The sequence below is a fragment of the Ischnura elegans genome, chromosome 5 (assembly GCF_921293095.1).
Source record: "Ischnura elegans chromosome 5, ioIscEleg1.1, whole genome shotgun sequence".
In the NCBI taxonomy this organism is placed as follows: Eukaryota; Metazoa; Arthropoda; class Insecta; order Odonata; family Coenagrionidae; genus Ischnura; species Ischnura elegans.
Window position 1 is genome coordinate 96,897,668 of NC_060250.1, and position 20,993 is coordinate 96,918,660.

At 39.3% G+C, this 20,993-nt stretch overlaps 1 protein-coding gene across 3 annotated transcripts in view; it reads right to left on the reverse strand.

Moving 5' to 3' along the window:
• LOC124159303 overlaps window positions 1-20,993 on the reverse strand; it is an 89,447-nt gene that overhangs the window by 2,648 nt on the left and 65,806 nt on the right. For all 3 annotated transcript variants that reach the window (XM_046535035.1, XM_046535034.1, XM_046535036.1), the window contains 6 exons: window positions 17,344-17,478; window positions 16,131-16,488; window positions 12,164-12,309; window positions 9,463-9,906; window positions 952-1,105; window positions 23-155 (listed from right to left, as the gene is read on the reverse strand). In XM_046535035.1, coding sequence (XP_046390991.1) covers window positions 23-155; window positions 952-1,105; window positions 9,463-9,906; window positions 12,164-12,309; window positions 16,131-16,488; window positions 17,344-17,478 — 1,370 coding nt within the window. The remainder of the gene's footprint in view (window positions 1-22; window positions 156-951; window positions 1,106-9,462; window positions 9,907-12,163; window positions 12,310-16,130; window positions 16,489-17,343; window positions 17,479-20,993) is intronic.

Genomic DNA, 20,993 nt, shown 5'->3' on the forward strand with positions numbered 1-20,993 from the left:
ATTTAGGAATTCATTTACTCACAATTCTTTTTCTTGACTACTGGGAACCAGATTGATCCTTGTTCCCTCCTTTTTCATGCCTTGTTCAGATGAAATATTACTAGTGACTGGAGTAGCAGCAGGTGATGAGGCAACAGTGGTTATACTGCCTGGGCCTATGGATAAAAAAGATAGCAAAATTAGGATGTTATGTAAAAGTCCACATAATTGATAACATATCTAAATTCATTGCCATTATGACCTTGATGATGTTTTGCATTCTTGAAAAACCATTAAAAATATCCATACCTACCGCCTCTCCAAAAAGTAGAGGCAGTATAAATGAGTGGCAGCTGTCAGAAAACAAAATGACCATGATAAAACTTAGGTATTACTTCTGTTCAAGCAATGACTAGCAATTGTCTATGTTAGCAGCTAGAATAAAGGAGATAATAACAATCATTGGCTGTTAATTGCCCTCATAATGGCCTCCCCATCCTTGCAAAAAAGGCTGATATTCCGAGTTTGAAGTGTCACCAAATTTTTGATACCTTCATTCGTTTATCGCTGCCTGTGCTTCACGATACCATCACATCATTTGAATTTCGTGTGAGAAGAAAAAGGTTAAGTGTATCAACAGTGCCAGTGGTTGCACATTATTGTTTTCTCATTTGCATTTTTACCAGGTTAGACTTAATAGATTGGGAACAGCCGGTACTTCATTAAGAACAGAATAATGTTAAAAGCGCAGGTTCATCATAAGGACTCGACAATATAAATTAAATCACTATGGGAATACTCAGATTTGGAGATGCTAAGAGGCTCAGCCCTCTGAGTATTCACAGGACTGAACGTGAACATGGTATTTGAAATTATTTATACAGTTAAAATTCAGAGTTGGTGATCAAAGCTAAAGATGGAATGCAAGTCGAGACTAAAAAAGTTGCAAGCAATTTCACCTCATTTACTGACCTTTACTTTCAGCCAATGTGTCCCAACTTCCATGATAAAATGATGTTTTCACAGAACTGTCACTAATCATGCTCAAGTCATCAACTGCTCCCTCTCCCTTCTTCAAAGATTCAGGACTTCTCCGGCCATCAGCCTGAAGTGAACGGTCCATTACCTAATTGTGAAGAATAAAAAAAGATGAAATCTAAAAACAATTCACATTTAGAGATAGATTCTTCATACTCTCCACTAATGCATGTTTTAAGTGGAATGACAGATATTTCATACCAGGGTTTCTAATATGTTTCAATCCACACTTGTTAAATGCTAAAAATATTTTCTTTCTCGTTATAAGGTAATATGTAGGCAGAATTCAACAAGTTGGTGATAGGTATTGAACAGTCATTAACATAGAATTTAATAACAACAAAATTACTACCTCATGAAGCACCTCGATAAGCATGTTGTTGAGGGTGTTAGGATACCAGCCAATAAAGAAACAAAGGAAATGCACACACGAAGTCCCGCCCAGCATTTATTTAAGTCCATTATTGTTCAGGGGAAGAAGGAATTCCTATACCTATGTTTTCGGCTGAATATCTGTCTTAATTTATTGTTTCTGTCAGACCTGGAGATATAGTGAGGCTCTAATATCAAATAATTATAATCATGCCATTGAATATACAGCAGAAGCCTGGTTTAATGAGTGCTCATAATCCCTTTGACATTACTCGCAAAACCGAGCACTCGTTGTATCCAGAGGTGTTGAATAAACCCACCAAAGTCTCATAATCGTTTGATTTCTTTTGTTTCCACAGTACTTAACGAAGTTAAACAGCTTAAGAGTCATTATCAGGCACAATCTAGTTGAGTATCAACATATTTAAAGAAAGAAACGGGGGATTTTCAATTTTATAAAATATTAAGTCCCCAGTTTCAGCGATTTTATTCCCCTTCCTGTATTTTTTATCGCCGAAGAAAGCTGTAAAAACAGCGTAACTAGTCTGAATCAATATGTTTTGTACGCGGGGAAGTTTTTGGATAATTCAGCCCTCTGCCTTGGATCATGCTCAAAGGATCAGGTGCATTAAGTTCACCCCTCCATATAGCCCGGCCGTCGAGAATTGCCTGATGACAGCCAGAAGGGCCTACTTCGGGGTAGGGGGTAAGGTTGCCAGGTAGGAAAGGGAAACGCACACATTACATGTAAACAAAACGCTTCCGCAAAGAAAGGAGCTGGAAGGGACGATGATCCTGAAGGACCCAAAGGAACAATCCCATGTTTTGATGATAGAAGGAAGGGCTTGTTTTGGTTTTTCAGGCTTGTTTCTTTGATTCATATGCATGTGATAACGTTGTATGACTAGGCAAGGGTGTGAGGTGCATTTTGGGGGATTGGCTGCAATCCGTGCTGGCGGAGGGTTCTCTGCCCCTCCTTTTTGGCTGTCATCGGACAACTCTCGCTGGCCGGACTGTAGTCTGAGGGTTTTTCTGGAGAGCCATTGTGATGATATAAATATTTTACTTAATGCACAAAATCTTCAGCTCCTCCAAAAAAAATAACTCTGGGCAGTTTACAGACCTACGATAAAAGCACCGCATAGGAACGGATTAACGAGGATGCATGTGCTGTGTCACAAAATTCGGAATGGAATATTATTTTTGACATAGGAGCTTTTAATCATTGCCAAGAGATTCAAAGGATCTGGTGTAGGAAATGGCAAAGTTTAATTGTGCTTGCATAGCACATAACCCTTGAGGGTAAACCGCATCTAAGTTAAGCCATTCGTTTAAACAAATTTAAGAGATTGCGCGGAAGTGCGTCACAGTTATGCTGATTTGATGTGAAATTTTGAATCAAATAGAGTATGAAGAAGAGATAATGAAGATTCACTGTGAGTGGTTGCTAAGAAGAGGATTTCTACTATCAGCACAGTAATTCTGCCTATAAAAATGTTTTTACAGTTGATTACTCGGTGGTACTGAGTCCTCGTTCGCTAACCTAAGCTTGATTGTTATTTTACCATCTTGGTAATAATTGCGATTTTCCTACATGGCAATAGCTGATGATGTCTTGATCAAACTACATTCCTATGCATAAATAAAATATCGAAATATACATCGCCGGATAGCATGCAGTGGCAGGTAACGTTGCTCTAGCTTGCCATAAACTGAAAGTCAATGTGACGGCACAATCTAACAAATGACAATCTAACTACAACAATGTTGCTCATTGAACTTCCATACTTAAAACAGGAAAAGATAAAGGGGGTTTCACTACAATGTAAGTTCCCATGCTTAAGTATAGCCTATTATATTATTACAAAAGAATCTCGTTATTACGAAGTTCACTGGACCAAAAAACTGGAGGTTCGTGGTTTCTTTTAGGAATTGTCGAAAAAAAAGTGCATAATATACACGATTAAATTATGCACAAATATATGAAAACAAGAAAATTCATTTCAGTTTCTCAATAGAAGAATGCGGCATGACACAATCGAGGTTTGATATCTTCCCGAATACAGTAAGTCTACGAACTAGATGCGTGTTGAGACCTTGTTTATAAGTTGATAAACCTATAGTCTGGCCGCCGAGAGTTGTCCGATGACAGGAGGAAGGGTCTAATTTGGGGTAGGGTGCAAGGTTGCAAGGTAAGAAAGCAAAACGCCTACATCACTTGTAAATAAAAGGGTTCCGTGAAGAATGAGCATGAAGGACCCTAAGGAATAATTCCTTGTTTTGGAGATTTGAAGAAAGGGCTTGTTTTGGTGGTTCAGGCTTGTTTCGGAGCTTCATGTGCATATGACAACATTGTATGACTAAGCGAGGGTGTGAGGTGCATTTTAGGGGCAGTGATTGGCAGCAAACTGTGCTGGCGAAGGGTTCTCCGCTCCTTTTACGCTGCCATCAGACAACTCTCTCCGGCCAGACTGTACGCAAGGCATCTAGGAGTACGATTATCCTGCAGAATGCAACACTGCATCATTGTGCGCTCACTCATTGATTGTGACAAACTGATCTAGCTGGGCGTGCGTCGCAGCCGGAGCCAAAAAAAATCGCTATCTGCGGTAAGGAAGAACGGGCGAAACGCTGAACAGTTCCTAACTTCACACCGGATTCAATGATACTTTGTTCAGATTATGCCCAAAGTCAAGTTCCTCTATGCCAGATCATGTTGCATCGGCCAAATCAAAAGGCGCCAAATTTAAATTTTGAAATTTTTGAATACTCGTATCTATGAGGATTCGTAAACTGAATGTGGATAGGAAGAGGACTAACTGTACGTCCAATTTACGAGTGGTATTGACTGTGTAACCATGACTCCAAAGGAATGAAGCTTATTACAGTAGAATCCTGATTTAAGGTTTTTCAGCGGGGACAAAATTTAAAACACTAAATGCGGAAAAACACTAAATGAGGACCTGCCATTTTTTTCACGTTTTAGGGTCTGTAATGATTGGAATGGCTTTTTATGAATAAAAAATATTGTTTTAAGTACCTAACTAAAAGGTGCTACATGCAGCAACAAATTCATTGATTAAATGTTCTTTCCCCAATTAGAGTTGGATAATACCTTTCAGGAATCAGCTAAAAAATGGGTAGTAAAAATAAGTAATGAGAGGATGACAATTGTTTTAATGAAATATTTTAAGAAAATTATAATATTCATCAACTTAAAAGCATTCCCACACGGAATATTATTATGGAAATTAGTGATTCCATTTTACGGATATTTCAGTGGCCTCGAAGAAATTTTAAATTGTTTTCTGTAAAAGAGACATGTAGGTGACTATAGCATTTATAATATAATAAAAAAGGTGCAAGTAGGTACTCGAAAAATCGTCATTGCATCAATAAAGATGAGTGAAATAAAGGGACAGCAGAAGATCACTAATCCCGAATTCTAAACTACCGAATATCTAGGAAAAGGGAGGTTCTCTGGAATTTTGCCAATTTAACGTTTTCTGTTGCCTCGGCGAAACGAGCGATTTCTGAGCCTCCTGTGTGCACATTTTGGATTTCGAGCTCATCCAAAAAAGGAGAATCTTTTTTCTAGTATGCGTACAAGTCGATGGTGATTCAACTCGATGATAACACCAGATTCGTTGTCATATATCCGCGGTCTCATGCAGGTCGAATGAAGCCCGGAGAAGTTTCTTACGTGGTGCGCTGATCACCATGTTTCTCGGCAGCTTTTAATAAAATTTGGTTGGACCTTGAATAACGATTAGCTAAACTCTGTGAAGTGAAAAGGTTTAATCTTCAACAGAACTGGATTTCATCTGAAAAATTGTCAGTGACTCTGGAGTTCGGCAATTTCGTCCGAGTTATGATGTCGCAGTCAAGCACCAAAGGATTCCTGCTGGATTTTCGTATATTTTCGCGCTCATCTATTTTACCGTGATATGTGGTGATTTTTTTTCAGCATGAACGATTTATTTAGAGTCATGGACATGCCGGGGACTGCCGAGAAATATGGTGAGTCGGAGTCAAGGTGATCAGCGCGCCGCGTAAGCAACTTCTCCGGGCTCCATTCGACCTGCATGAGGCCGCGGACATATGACAACGAATCTGGTGTTATCATCGAGTTGAATCACCATCGACTTGTACGCATACTAGAAAAAAGATTCCCCTTTTTTGGATGACCTCGAAATCCAAAATGTGCCCACAGGAGGCTAAAACTGTCAATTAAACTAAAATTGTCAAAACTCCGATTGTCATTCTCTTTAGATATAAAATAGCACCAGATAAATATCTTTGAATCGACTGCGATATCAACCAGCCGCATGTCGATATCTCGGCTCCGGGATATCTAAATTACGATGTAAAATAATGTTGTTCCGTTAGGAAAGAATGTTTTCACCAACGATCATGACAGGGGAAACACTTCCTCGGCTCTTCGCTGTTCCCCCATGGAAACTGACCTTGGAATGGATTATAAAAATAATCTTCTAGTGAACTGCGCAAATGATATTGGGCCTCTTATGAAAAGAGAAAGTAGTTGACTGGAAAAATATTGGGCCAACAATGGACTGCCAGTAGAGAGTGGAGTAGAAAGGGGCATAAGCCGTCAATTAAAACATTACGAGGAAACCATCATTGTAGCGGCCCTCGGAGGATAACTCGTGTCATCAGTCGTCACGTATCATCGAAGTTCACGAAGTGAAGGATAAGGTAGTTAGAGGTTATCAAGGGATGACTTAGCTCCATTAGATCGGATCTGATTCAAAAAGTGTCTGGTGTTTGGATCAGAAGGGGAGCGAAACATTACGAGAAGACAAATCACCCAGCTTGCGAGTTGAAGGTCCCAGCGCTGCATTCGCGGAAGAAAGCAGTTGAAGAAGCGTTCCCCGGTAGATTCTAATGACTCTTGGTAAACTTTCATGAGAGACTTCTTGTTGATGAGCAGAAATTCGAAGATTTGGATAATCATTTGCATGAGCCGTCGTGAAAAAACGTTAAATCGGGCAAAATAATCTTGTGCGGGAAAATTTTTTACGACCTTAAATGCGGAAAAACGCAAAATGCGGAAACACTAAATACGGATAATTTTTACATTGTCCTAATAGGGAATGAATCGGGACCGCAAAAATAAACGCTAAATGCGGAAAAACGTTAAATGCGAAGACGTTAAATCCGGATCCGACTGTATTTGATTTTGCGTGTATACTGAGGAAAAAACCATAATTGACGCTCTTGGGCACATTACAAGAGGAGAACTTCAACGTGGTGCAATTATTAAAACTTAGCGCAGTGTATATCCACCTAAATACTGTTGCTTATTCATGGAACTTCGTAATGAAGTTCATTTTGTAACTGCTGGGACTGGGACTGAGGTTTGTAATTTTGTAAAAACGTTTCTTTTACTATATATTGGATAGACCTTTTCATCGGGACCAATGATATCCTTCATAATAATGTTGTTTGTATTAACGAGAGTCTACTGTATAGCGACGAAGCTAGCTGAAGAGGATTGGGGAAGAACTAACTCCCTCTTCCACTCTCATCTTCCTCCCATTCCCCTCCCACTGATAACTGGGCCTAACAAAAGAAGAGTGTAAAATGGGAGTGCGCGAAGCATACTCAAGGCTGTTAATCACATAAATGCTTGAACAAAACTGGCTTTAGGTGATGCAGATCTGACACACATCTTGTATTTTTAGTGTAAGAAACTGATAATGCAAAACATAATAGTTCATGACAAATATTTCTCGGGTTTGCATCCAGGTTAAAGCTTTTATGCAAGCCGACGTTTCAGAAGACGACTTGTCTTCCATCCTCAAGACAGGCCGAACAATTGAGACGAGGCTAAAAGAACACCGGAGATTTTTCAGATTAGCGCAACCAGAAAAGTCGGCTGTGGCGGAACACAGCATTAATGAAGACCATGCTATTAAATGGGACGACACCAAAATCCTTTGCCATGCTCAACGTTATTGGGACCGCGTAGTTAAGGAAGCAATAGATCCGCCTCAATCCCAAAAATTTCAATCGGGACACCGGCTTTCATCTAAGCACTACATGGAGACCTGTAATCAGCTGTATGAAAAACATAAGGGTTAAACGTGAAGAATTTCAAAAGACCTACAGCCAATCGGACGACACCTGAGCTGTATTGTTGTCCTCTGTAAACGGTCGATCCAGTTCAGTGTGAAATTGAACTTCGATAAAGTAACACAGCCTTGAGGATGGAAGACAAGTCGTCTTCCGAAACGTCGGCTTGCATAAAAGCTTTAACCTGGATGCAAACCCGAGAAATATTTGTCAGAAGAATTCACCAGGAAAAACTTAAATCGTTTATAATAGTTCATGCTTGCTCAGTGGTGCATTGCCCTCGAGAAATATATGTCGTAATATCAAGCGTACACTGTGAAAGGAACTTTTTGAACTTGCTAAATCCGATTTATATTACACGTAAAACATAGGACGTACAGTGGTACAAAGACTATCACCCGCTAAAACGCAATTCTTGTAAAATGCCATACTCGCTAAACTGAGCTTCCACAGTATTACTAAAAAATCAAATTAGTGTTTCTGCATTAATATATTCATATTTACCTAATTCAATTAATTACAATTACAAATTAATCTTGATAATGGCCTGCTTCTCTGCAACCAACAAAATCTAAGTTTTATTTAAAATAAGTAATTAATAATATCAAATGAATGTGCTTGTGTCTATATATATTTGCACGTAAGCATCCTGAGAACTGCAACAGAGAAGATGGCTACACATTAGCCAACACATGGAAAGTGGTCTTCAAAATCAATGACCAATCAGAGCCCACCTGAGAACCAACCAATCAGAACCAACATACTATCTATATATAGCTATTTTATGTCAAAAGAGGATGACAATCGGAGTTTTGATGAACTATCACGGTCCATGACTCTAAATAAATCGCTAATGCTGGGAAAAAAATCACCGCATACTCAAGGTAAAATAGATGAGCGCGGAAAAATACGAAAATCCGACAAGTATCCCTTGGTGGTTGACTTCGACATCATAACCCTGACGAAATTGCTAAACTCCAGAGGCACTGACAATTTTTCAGATGAAATCCAGTTCTGTTGAAGATTAAACCTTTTCACTTAACAGAGTTTAGCTAATCGTTATTCAAGGTCCAACCAAATTTCATTAAAAGCTGCTGAGAAACAAGGTGAGTTGGAGTCAAGGTGATCAGCGCACCATGTAAGCAACTTCTCCCGGCTCCTTTCGACCTGCATGAGGCCGCGGATATATGACAACGAATCTGGTGTCATCATCGAGTTGAATCACCATTGACTTATACGCATACTAGAAATAAGGTTCTCCTTTTTTGGATGACCTCAAAATCCAAAATGTGCGCACAGGAGGCTTTTTAAAGGCTCATAAATCCCTCGTTTCACCGAGGCAACAGAAAACGTTTAGTTGGCAAAATTCCAGAAAACCTCCCTTTTACTAGATAGTCGGTAGTTTAGATTTCGGGATTAGCGATCTTCTGCTGTCCCTTTATTTCACTCATCTTTATTGGTGCAATGACGATTTTTCGAGTACCTACTTTTCTTATTATATTAGAAATGATATAGTCACCTACATGTCACTTTTACAGAAAAATTTTTAAAAGCTTATCGAGACCATTGAAATATGTATGTGTAAAAATGGAATCACTAATGTCCATAATAATATTCCGCGTGGGAATGCTTTTAAGTTGATGCATATTAAAATTTTCTTAAAATATTTCATTAAAACAATTGTCATCCTCTCATTACTTATTTTTACTACCCATTTTTTTAGCTGATTCCTGAAAAGTATTATCCAACCTTTATAGGGCAGAGAGCATTTAATCAATGAATTTTTTGCTGCATGCAGCACCTTTTAGTTATGTAAAATAATATTTTTTATTCATAAAAAGCCATTCCAATCATTACAGACCCTAAAACCTGAACAAAATGGCAGGTCCTCATTTAGTGTTTTTCCGCATTTAGTGTTTCAAATTTTGTCCCCCCTGAAAAACGTTAAATCAGGATTCTACTGTATATATTGATTACCTCTTTTGAAAGGGCAGCTTTTTTCTTCATCAAGAGAAGTTTCTTCTTTGCGAACCAGATGCCATTGTCATCTTCTTCCCCCCGATCATCATCCTCGAAATCGTCATCATTATCAATTTCATCACTTCTCAGCTCTTTAGCATCACCCCTTGATCTTCTCTTATCCTTCAGAACCCAAATTCTCTTCCCCACTATCCTCTCCCCATCACCAGGGGAAGAGGCAACTGTGGACGGAGTCTCTTCTCCAGCCTCCTGCAAATGGTTTTCTTCTTTTGTCACATGGTCCCCAGGCAAATGTTCCGCACCAGATAGTCGGACAGAAAGCTTCCTCCTTCCCTGTCTTTGGTGTTGGTGGCTTCTTTTTCTCTGCCGTTTGTGAACACTGTGGATATCATTTTCAGTGGAGCAACTAATTGACAAGTCTGACATCTTGAATATTTCATCCTGCAAAAAACAAGATAAAAAATTTCTCACTGATAATAAGATGGATTCAAACTATCCTAAAATAAGTATGCAAAGACAATTTAGTACAAATAAGAAAGTGATTTCTGATACTTTCCCGGAGGACAATGTTAGTGAAGATCTCTCTGGTTTTACACTGGATTAGGTTTTCCATCTCTCCTTCCAACATTTCAAAGAGTAACATGCTCATTGTCTTCAGGGATCCACGAATCCCAGTGCCATTTCATTCATCATTGCAGGTTTACTTACATAGATTTTCTTCCCTGCTTTGAGCGGTATCTTCTCTCAAAGTCTCCTGATTGGTCGGCCATCACCTCTGACTTTCAGGAGTCAGAAAGTCAGAGGTGATGGCGGATGATGACCCAGAATGGGTCCTAAGAGGGTAAAACACACGAGGGCCTGGAACCAAGTAGTTCAACTTATACATCCAGTCATCCTCGTGAGGGGTGTGGATAGGAAGGAAAAAAGGAAGGAAGCATTGCGGTGATAGGGAGCCCACCGATGCCTCCGGGGTGAGGATAGGGATGGAAGGACTAGGGAAAGGGAATGCCATGTTATTTGGGGCGATTGGGCCACTACTAGCAAAACCATGATTTGATGTTTCCACAGAAATGGAAGAATATTCCATACATAAAAATATTCCACAGTCAGAGATGACACCCAACTAATCAGGAGATGCTGAGAGAAGATACCGCTCTGAGCCAGGAAGAAAATTAATATGAACTGGCTATGGTGAATGGAATGGCACTTGGACTCTTGGATTCCTGAAGACAATGAGCGTGTCGCTCGTCATAATGTTGGAAGGAGAAATGGAAAACCTCACCCAAAGCAAAACACGAGAAAACTTTACTAATGAGTAAGGGTAAAAATTCCCCCTAATCAATCATAAGAATAGTAAATTTAAATCTATCACCCCAACTGAAACAGGAATTCTTTGTATTAAAAAAAGAGCAGAGCAGAATAAATTATGAATTGCAACTTAATATATCAACATCAGTGACAACTCAACTAATAACTATGGTATGATGACTACTCTAAAAGTACTAAACCAATATGAAATCTTTCAAAAGATTATTTCTGCTTGTTTCCAAAACCCACAGATCCATAGCGATGTGATGCATGATGTGTGACAAAGATATCATGGATCTGGGATAGTCATGGATTGTTACGATATGCCAAGCCAATTTGGGAAGGCAAAAACCATATTCCAGATACTGAGCACCAAACAGGTGGATCGCACAAATTTGCATGAGAGGAAGTCGTACCGGGATGCATTTCCATGAGCATGCAGTTCTATAAGGCTTTCTTGCCATCCGGGATATTTACAAACCAGAAACATAAAGTTCTCGTGAAAGGCATCTAAAGAGTTCACATTATTGTGCATCGTGTAGTCACAGATCCATGGTTCTTAGATACAGGCCAAAGCAATTTTTACTACTCTAAGTTTGCCCTAGCTCACTGTCAGTTGTTGTCATCAGCCAGTCCTTCTAACTTTTTCTCTCTTCCAGACAGTAAATTACCTAGACAAACAGGCAACAAAACACCTTCTGAAATCAGTGCATGAAGACATCACTTTCACACTTATGTTTTATTTCAACCTTTGTTTTCAGGCCCAAAGACTCAATTTCCTCAATGTGATGCTACAGTGGTGCCATTAAATTCCATAAACGACTTGAGCTGAGCACACAAAGGAGTAGAATGGATAGAATAGACAGACAATATAATCCAGCGGTTCCCAAAGTGGGGGTCGCGACCCCCAAGGGGGTCGTAGGCCGTTCGGAAAGGGGTCGCGAGATACTATAATAATATGGTGAACAACGTATTTAAACTTGGACGATCATTTTTAGGGGGTCGCGGCTAAAAAGAATGAGCTAAAATGGGTCGCGGAAAGAAAAAGTTTGGGAACCACTGATATAATCCAACAACAGAACAGTGGTGAGGATATGGTGCACACTGATGTTGGCTCAATGTTATCCTGATTGCCCGTGTTCTGACTGATCTGCCAAAGCATGAAGCCAAGTTAACTCCACCATTTATCCACCACACCACATCAAAATCGTTACAGGGTTAGGTGGCTCAGGAAAACAAACTGGACCCCGAAATAAGTCTGTTTCTAAAAAATCTTCATGTTGAATCACAGAGTGAGTGTTACAGGGTGAAAAGAGATTCATGGACCTCAGAAGATGGAGATTGGGTCAGATAACTTGGGGTAAAAACCCCCTAAATGTAATGTCTTTACCTGAAAATCAGCAGTATTCTCTCTATTTATTGATGTCCGTGAATTAGCCTGAGAATTGGCCTGAGAACAGCTGACTCTTGATATACTTCTACCAAAGGGCCCTCTTCTATGGCTTCTCAGAGATGCATTGCTACCTAGATGACTTCCTACAAAAAAAAATACAGACACCAGAAGAGCATTGAAATACATGTCATGAACTATGTGCTTCCTTACTTAAAAGCTACAATTTAAAAATAATACAAAAAAGAAACATGAAATTGTACCTTACAAAATTCATCTTCACCAACCATAGTTTGGAAAAAGTCCAAAGATTCTAATTCTATTTTTAGATTTAGAATTATATTTAGAATTTTATATATCTTTTTGCAGTGTTTATTTATGGTAACTAAGGTACATGGTTACCCGTCAATTTGGTTAATTAAATAATAAAATATGCTTCAGTTGTCGATGTCGATCTTATATTACAACTATTTTTAGTTTTGGAAATATATAAGATGTCTTAAAATAATCTTTTTGTTAAATTATTTTCAAAGTCTAAAAGAGAAATAGTTTTATTTTTCAAGGAGCCAGGAGTTTCGAAGGGTGTCGAGAAACCTCGAATGGGCGCGACTTCTCGACTCTCGTCAAGACTCTTGACCCAGGCGAGACTCTCGCCGTGCTGAGAGTCTCGTCTCGACAATGCCGAAAAATGAAATTCTCGTCTCAACCGTCAAGACTTGGGTGGTCGAGAGTCTCACACAGCCCTAGTTTAAATGCATATATCCTATCAATGCAAGTATAAAGTCATGCCTTAGTTTAACTTGGCAATTTAATCATAATATACCCAGATAGACAACTACCGTATTTGTCTGAATATAGTCCCCCATTTTTTTCCAAAAATGCCAATGGTAAAAGTAAAGAGGGGACTATATTCAGACGCATTTTTATAAGTAGAATCAGGGGCAGATCCAGGATTTCTTTCTGGGGGGGGCACAAGCAAGGCCGTATCCAGGATTTTGTTCAGGGGGGGGCACAAGGATACCTCGTCATACAAAACGAACGAAAAGATAATGGGACCGTATTAAAAATCTAGCATATTTTTAAGAGTCTGGGGGGGGGCACGTGCCCCCGTGCCCCCCCCTGGATCCGCCTATGAGTAGAATATGTACTTGCACTTGGTTTCCATGGACATGCTCCTCTTAAAGATATCGAATACAAAGATTTTTCATAAGATATTTCGTCAGTCAATTCATGGATTTTGCATTGGTATTGGATATTACCGTATTTAGCTGAATATAGTCCCCCCTTTTTTTTTTTCAAAAAATGCGTGTGTAAAAAGTAAAGAGGGGGACTACATTCAAGCATATTTTTTAATTTTTTTCCCATAACTGAGGCCTCAAAATTAGGGGGGAGGGTATATTTATAGGGGGACTATAGTCGGAGAAGTACGGTATATCTCTCAAGAGGGAGGTCATTTGTGGAATCCCAGTACATACATATATTCTACATGCATACTATGACTTGTGCTAGTGTGACTTTTTTCATGCTGGCGCTTGGGAGCTCCCACTGTTTTTCTTTTTTTTTAAGTTACTTCCGTACACAACCATGGATGCCGCTGTCGGAGGAGAAGTGGGGAGGTTGCAACCCCCTAACCCCCTCCAACCCCTCAGGGGAGATAGTCGGCGAGAGTCAAGGGGTAGTCAGTTGGTCAGGTACTGCGATTTTGGTCAGAGTTCGGCAGATTCTCCTAGCATCCGGTGACGCCTGTTAGGATTTCGTGGTTGAGGTTTTCAGTTTACGTAGTCGGCGATAGCCCGAGTATTGTTTTGTTCGTTCCCTTTCCTTGATCTTTTGTTTTCCTTTCATCACCCTGTCCTGTTTCCCAACCTCTCCTGATTCTCAGTGATGAACAGGTGTATGAGTCAGCAAGCAGCTGTCCGTCGCCACCTACTTTGAGAGAATCTCTAAATCTTAACCCCACCCCTTCTGAGTGTGGGTGGAAGCCCTTAATTTACCCACGCTGAAGCCCATTATATTGCCAACAACTCTTTGGGCACTCCCGGGCAGACATTACACTGGCTGAATGAAAGAATCATTCGGTTGCTCCCAAGAGAAATGAATGAAAACTCAGACACCTATACTTCTCATATTGACAGTTGTATCAAGAAACTTGGTAGCATATTAGGGTTTTTCCGATAGATACAATTAAATTTTTTTAACTGCAGTATTTGAAAGCTTAAGTTAATAAATAAATCATTAGTAGTGCTCTTTTTTCCTCCTTCAGAAGTGCATTAAAAATCATTCTGAAAGAAGCCAAATTTGTCTGTTATTTTAGATTGCTTTCCAGAATCGTCAAGAGCTTTCCTTCCTGACAGTAATCTTTTTTGAGGTGATAATGTGATTGTACTTTTATTCCTACTGCTATACATAATACCTGGCTTCCGAAAACCATGCACCTGTGGCTGCAAGGTCACGGATTCAGAAAATTGGTTTGCACGAATGCTTCAAAAACCACTCCGCGAAGTCGGAAACTATCGACGTCAGGCAACAGGCCGCAGAGTCACGTCTCTCACAAGTTGCCTGGGATGCAACTGCTGATCTGTGACCTCTGAGCACGATCGCGCACCTTGATGGTTGAAAAAAGGAGCACGTAACTACCGTGAAGGTAAGGGGCTCACGATCACACCATTGTGCAGCAGCAGCTATAGAAAACCAGGACTTCTGGCAAATTCTATGACTCATGCTATCTCTACTGCCACTTCCCCCGCTGCCTTCACTTCCACTATTCCCTTCCCCTCCAGTTTGACCTTGACTACTTGTGGCGTAAACATGCCAGAGTGCGACGAATTCTCCGGTTCCCCTGGGCTGTATTCAGCAGCATGCGAGGCCATGGCATAACTTCCGAATTTGCGATATAAAATATACAATTAGTGATCGTCAATAACAATTCTCTTACATTACGATTGGTTTATCGTTGAAGAATCTTCTAAATTAAATCAAGAGTGTTTTTCCGGCCACTGATCGTCATCTGCAATTCCAAAGCAGAAGTCCAAGTAAACTTGAAAAAATCCTTGTCAGCAAGTAAATAACATAATTCCATTTCACAAAGGGTTGTCAGCAAGTAAACATTTGTCAGCAAGCAAATAAAATAATTCCCTTTTTTATAGGGGATTCCAATGGAAATAATAGCCCGTGTAGCCTTGCATTAAAATTCAGATATCCTGGTGCTTTTGTGTCCGATTTTATTTTCTTATAAAGATCGCGAAAAACGTCGAAGTAGCGTGAACTCGTGCACGGATAATCCACAACATGGATAAACCGCAGCTGGATAATCCAGAGTCTGCTGTATTTTAAAAAAAATTATGTTTATTATTGTGTAAAATACAAAACCCTATTGAAAAAAGCGAGTTTGGATTATCCTGTGTTTTCCCATTATTCATGCACCCTCCCTTATCATTTGCCCAAATATTGGAAACAGGGCCGGCTTAAGGGCCGGGCAACCAGGGTGACTGCCTGGGACGACGTAGCTATGGGGGCGACTAAACACCCAAACAGCAAGCGAGGTTCCCTAGACCCCCCATTGAATTGGGGAGTATTCCATACCAAACCCAGCATACAACAGCAGTTTGCCCATTCAGTATTTTACCTTAAGCCAGCCCTGAATGGAGAGTCTGCTGTATCTTTATTCTTCAGCTGCATAAGATGTTGCAGGCAAGAAAGCCATTACCACAGTCCACTAAATATAAGATACATATTTTTATCATGCACACAATCCCTGTTTCCTCTGTTAACATTATCCCCATAAAATTCATAATTCCGAATTCAAGGAATGAACATTAAAAATGCCTGATGAAATTATCTACCTAAATTGATAAAGAAAACACAAAATAAATCAAGAACAATGCTGAGTAATTCATTTTATAAAAAAGTACAGCCAGTAAAAATTTTTTGACGATAATGATACATGTTAGTTTGTGCATGTACTTACTTAATTCAGCATGGTTGTGATCTTCACGACTGAACATTCTTGTGAACATTGACAGCATTGAATGTTTCCTTCCACCAGGACGGAAGGATGTATTGGGCTGCTGGGCATTAGTTTGATTTTTAGGCTGATAACTGCTACTCATCCCCTTAGCAGTTGATGAGGAATACGATAACCCTAATAGGCTGCGTCCCATTCCTTCAATTATTTCTCCAGCCCTGCTTCGCACACCATGCAGATGACCAGCACCTCCAGCAACTGATGACCCTGATATTTTTGAACTCACTGATGCTTTCCTGCCCATTAGAATTCTCATCGGATGAGTTTCTCTTCTCTTTTGGCTTCCACTCTCCAAGTCCAGCTTTAAAAAATAATCATCAGATCAAACATAATAAATTTAAATAAAAATTAATTTAAAATTTCAGGTAGTACAAATTAATGCAACTACCAAGAGTGTAAAAATTATTTTTTCTCTCAATAACAAATTCAAAATTCATCATATGCATGCCTTCTTATCGCCAAATGTAAAACCATTACATAAGTATGCAAAAGCCTGAAAAAAGTGGAGGATACTTAAATAAAACCTAAATTGTGAATATAATCCCAAAAATCAGTGAAACTTCTTTTTTGTGTACATTTCAATTGATACATTTTTGGATGTAGCACTTATTGCATCATCATAAACAGAACCCATATCTTTATGCATATGTAGTGATGCTATCTATGCCCAGGTAGCTTATAGCATTACAGGTAACAATAATAATTTATCAAAAATACTTAAATAAATTTAATTTACAAATAAATACCACTCAAGCACTTTAATACATGCTTTTTAATATTAACAAGGTGATATTGCTTAAGAAACACTTCCAAAACACAGTCAAATAGTTGGTATTCTTCATGTAAAGCAATTATGAAAAATTTTAAAATCTTTTGTGAGCAAGAGTGGGTGGAGTAAGGGATTCACTTCATGTTTAGTTTTGCTTTCGAGAGGGGATGGGGTTGAAAATTACCAAAAGCGTGCTTATGTAATATGTACTTGAATGCTCCTTAAGTGCTGGTTTTCCATAAAGCAAATACAAATGCCATAGAACATATGGTGAAAATGATATGATTAAATATTCATACAAAGCGCAATGTGAGTAGAATGAAGTTCTCAAAGCTGAATTCTAGCAGCCAATGTGAAATCACTTGATGTTAGATTATATTTACATACCTGAATGTCATCCAAATCCACTATTACATCATCATCATCGTCATCTAACAGTTTAATGGAAGATTCTTCCAATACAGTCTCCATTGGCATGAACTCCACTTGGTCTGATGGGATATCCAGAGATTTTGTTGATCCCTTAAAAAAAATAAGAAAAAGCCATTACGTTGCATTACTAACCAGAATGCTATCATGATGGTACCAATAAATGGTCCATTTATACACCCATGTCTTGTATAGCGCAATTTCGATTAGCGCAATTTCGATTATCGCAATTTCGATATTGCGCAAATACGTTCCTCGGGGAAACATTGCAACGCAGTGTAGCCTAATCAAAACTCTTAAACGCTCTCGTGATAAAACGTGAACTTGCGCGAAGTACAAACGAAATTTCTATCATTTTACGCATATTAATGTTATTGCTTGCTTCAAAGCTTCTTTTTTGTTTATAAATTAATCGAAATCTATTGCTGTGCAATGGCCAAAAGTATTACTCGTCATTGGGTCCAGATAGCCGGCTTACCGAAGTAATTTATCTCGTCTCCTTAACAGAATGATAATAAATAATTTAGATCGTTAATTAAGCGTGAGGCTAGTGGAAATGATTTTTTTTTCAGCAATACGGTTTGAGACGTATTTTTGCCGTCATAGGTTATCGGGCGATTGACTTCCAGGTAGAGCGTCTACGCTGAAGCCTTCAAGGTCATCGGTATTCACGGGGGAGAAATGGAGCGGTGGCCGAGTTGCGCATGAATAGCATCAACACATAAAAGGGTCCGCTATAGAGTCTCAAACACAATGGCTTCGTTCCCTCCCCACAGTCTTAGGCCTTCTGCGTCTCAGGAATACAGTTCAGCAGAAGAAGGTGATTTAGATAGAGCCATGCAGAGTAAAAACCAAGAGAATATGGCAAAAAATAGGAATGCGTGTAGAAAAATCAAGAATTTATCAATAAAAACTATAAACCTAGAAGAGGAATTGAAAGAGGTCAATTGCTTTGAAAATGGAGAGCGTCAAAGCGATATTGCACGGAAGTTTAAACGTACGATGCCTTATTCAGAATAAAGACGAAGTTAAAACATCAGTGACCTCAGCCGCACCAACTTCAACCAAGCGGTCTACACATACGGAAAGTTCATAGAGAATCAGTACAAAAAGACGGGAGTGGTAATCGCTCAGAGACATTTAGTGAAAGCTCCAGCTGGTTCCAGCATTTAAACGGCAAGCAGGTATTTTCAGTGCGGCGATATCAGGTGAATATGCAAGTGTTGATAGCGCAGTCACCGCAACATTTTCTGATGAACTCCAAGCTGTGATTGAAAGTGGCTCCTTTCCCCCTCAACCAGTTTTTAGTGTTGACGAGACGATATTGTTTTGGAAAAGAATGCATTCTCGTTCATTCATTTTCAGGGAAGGAAAACCTGGGTCAGGTTTCAAGGCATTTAAAGACTGTTTCACGTAGCTGATAATGACTCGGAGGACTTCAAATTAAAATGATTTATCATTCATAAACTCCGCTAGCTATGAAATGGCATTCGAAGTAGCATTTTCCTGTCATTTCGATGAGTGACAAAAGGGCCTGGGTGACACAATAGTTGTTTTTAGACTAGTTTGAAAAATCGTCAACTGCAGGCAACGCATTACGATCCCCTGAGATAGCAGATGTTAGCCCACCCGCACGACATGAGGGAATTTCAAAAGCACGTAAGAATTTTTTTTAACGTGAATAAAAGTCTTTGAATGCGTGCATACTATCTTTAAAGATGTTTTAAACTATAAAAATTTATATATATAATGTTTTCTAAGGCTTTTTATGGGAATATAGATGTTTTAGAGGAAATTCAATACCCAAGACCTATCCTACCAGGAACGCATCCCTATCTTCCCAATGATAAAACGCTCTCGTATAACGCAAATTCGTATAGCGCAAAGACCCCGAGGAACGCATCCCTTGCGCTGTACGAGACATGGGTGTATAATGTTTCCATTCACGTAGAAGAGTTTGAAAAGATATCTAAGATGAAACATAATAATGATAAGAGAAGACTTCCAAAGAAACTAACAATATGCCAGCTAATAAGAGCAATAACAAGTAGGAAATATAATATCTTATCCATTTTTTTTTAGTTTTAAAAGTATAAACAGTTAGGAAAATAAAAATATAAACTTTTGATGGTGAGGACAATAAAAGATTGTAAACTACCCTATTCCCTTAAGGCCACTAAGTGCCACATTGTGTACCAACTCTAAAAATTTTTCCAACTTGACAGTGGGGTAACCAGGAATTTCATTCAGGGAAGAGGGGTCCAAAGCTAGGAAAGAAAATGTTTGAAAAACAGGGTACTAAGTAGAGGGTTTCAAACTAATTTTTACACTTTTCATAATTGAAAAAACTTCATTTGTTAAAGAAATATTTCGTAAATTCATGATTTTTCAATTTTTCTTTTCTTTTATGAAGCAAAGTAATTGTGTTTTTATATTTCAGGGGATCTGGACCCCCCGGACCCTCCTCCTCGCTATGCCACTGCAACTTGATCCCATTCAATTGAATAGAAATGTAGAGCATAATACAGACTGTCCCACAGGTCGTGTGTCATTTTTCGTCATGCCAAGCAAAAGGATGTTTAGGGAAATAAGTAATCAACTATGGCGTGAAACTAAGAGGGCAAGGGAGGCTTATCGGAAAAGACAATGGATATGTGTACTATGCCACTCAATTGGTCAACCTTCAAAACCTTTGATTGGGGACATTAGTTTCAAGTAAGTCAAAGGTTGAATTTTTGTAAATAAAAGTGTTATTTTTGGTTTTCTCGTGTCCAAAAACCTAAGAATTGACATCTTGATCAATGAAATTAAGATTTTTTTCTATCTTGATTTTTTTAACATTATACAGTAGACTCTCGTTATTACGAAGTTCGCGGGACCGAAAAACCGGAGGTTCGTAATAACGAAGTTCGTATCAACGTTTCTTTTAGGAATCATCGGGAAAAAAACCGTATTTCATAAACTCGATTTAATTTCGCGGAAATTTGTTTAAACAGGAAAATTCATTCCAGTTTCTCAGAAGAAGAATGCGGCACGACGTAATCGAGGGTTGGTATCTTCCCGAACACAGTAAGTCCGATATACGCACTGGTTGCGTTCCTAGACCTTGTTCCTAAGGTGATAAACCTACAGCACGGCCACTGAGAGTTGTCCGATGACACACAGAATGGTCTAGGTCGGGGTAGGGACAGGGTTGCCAGCTAAGAAGGGGAAACGCCTACAAAGGGTTCCACGAAGAAAGGATGCGGAAGGGACGCCGCGTGTGATGGACCCAGAGGAAGAATCACTTGTTTTGGTGATTCGAAGAAAGGATTTTTTTGATGATCAGCCATATTTCGGTGCGCCTTATGCAGTTGACGACGTTGAGAGACAAGGCGAGGGTGTGTTTGGAGGACAGCGATTGACTGTAAACCGTGCTGGCGTAGGGTTATCCGCCCCTCCTATTGTGCCGTCATTCGCTACTGTCGCCGGCCGGACTGTATGAAATTGCATCATGAGAAATACGGCCATCCTACAAAATGTAAAACTGAATCACAATCGTGCTCTAGCTCACGATATTACGAACTGATCTAGCTGGGCGTGCAACGCAGCCGAAGCCGAAAAAAATC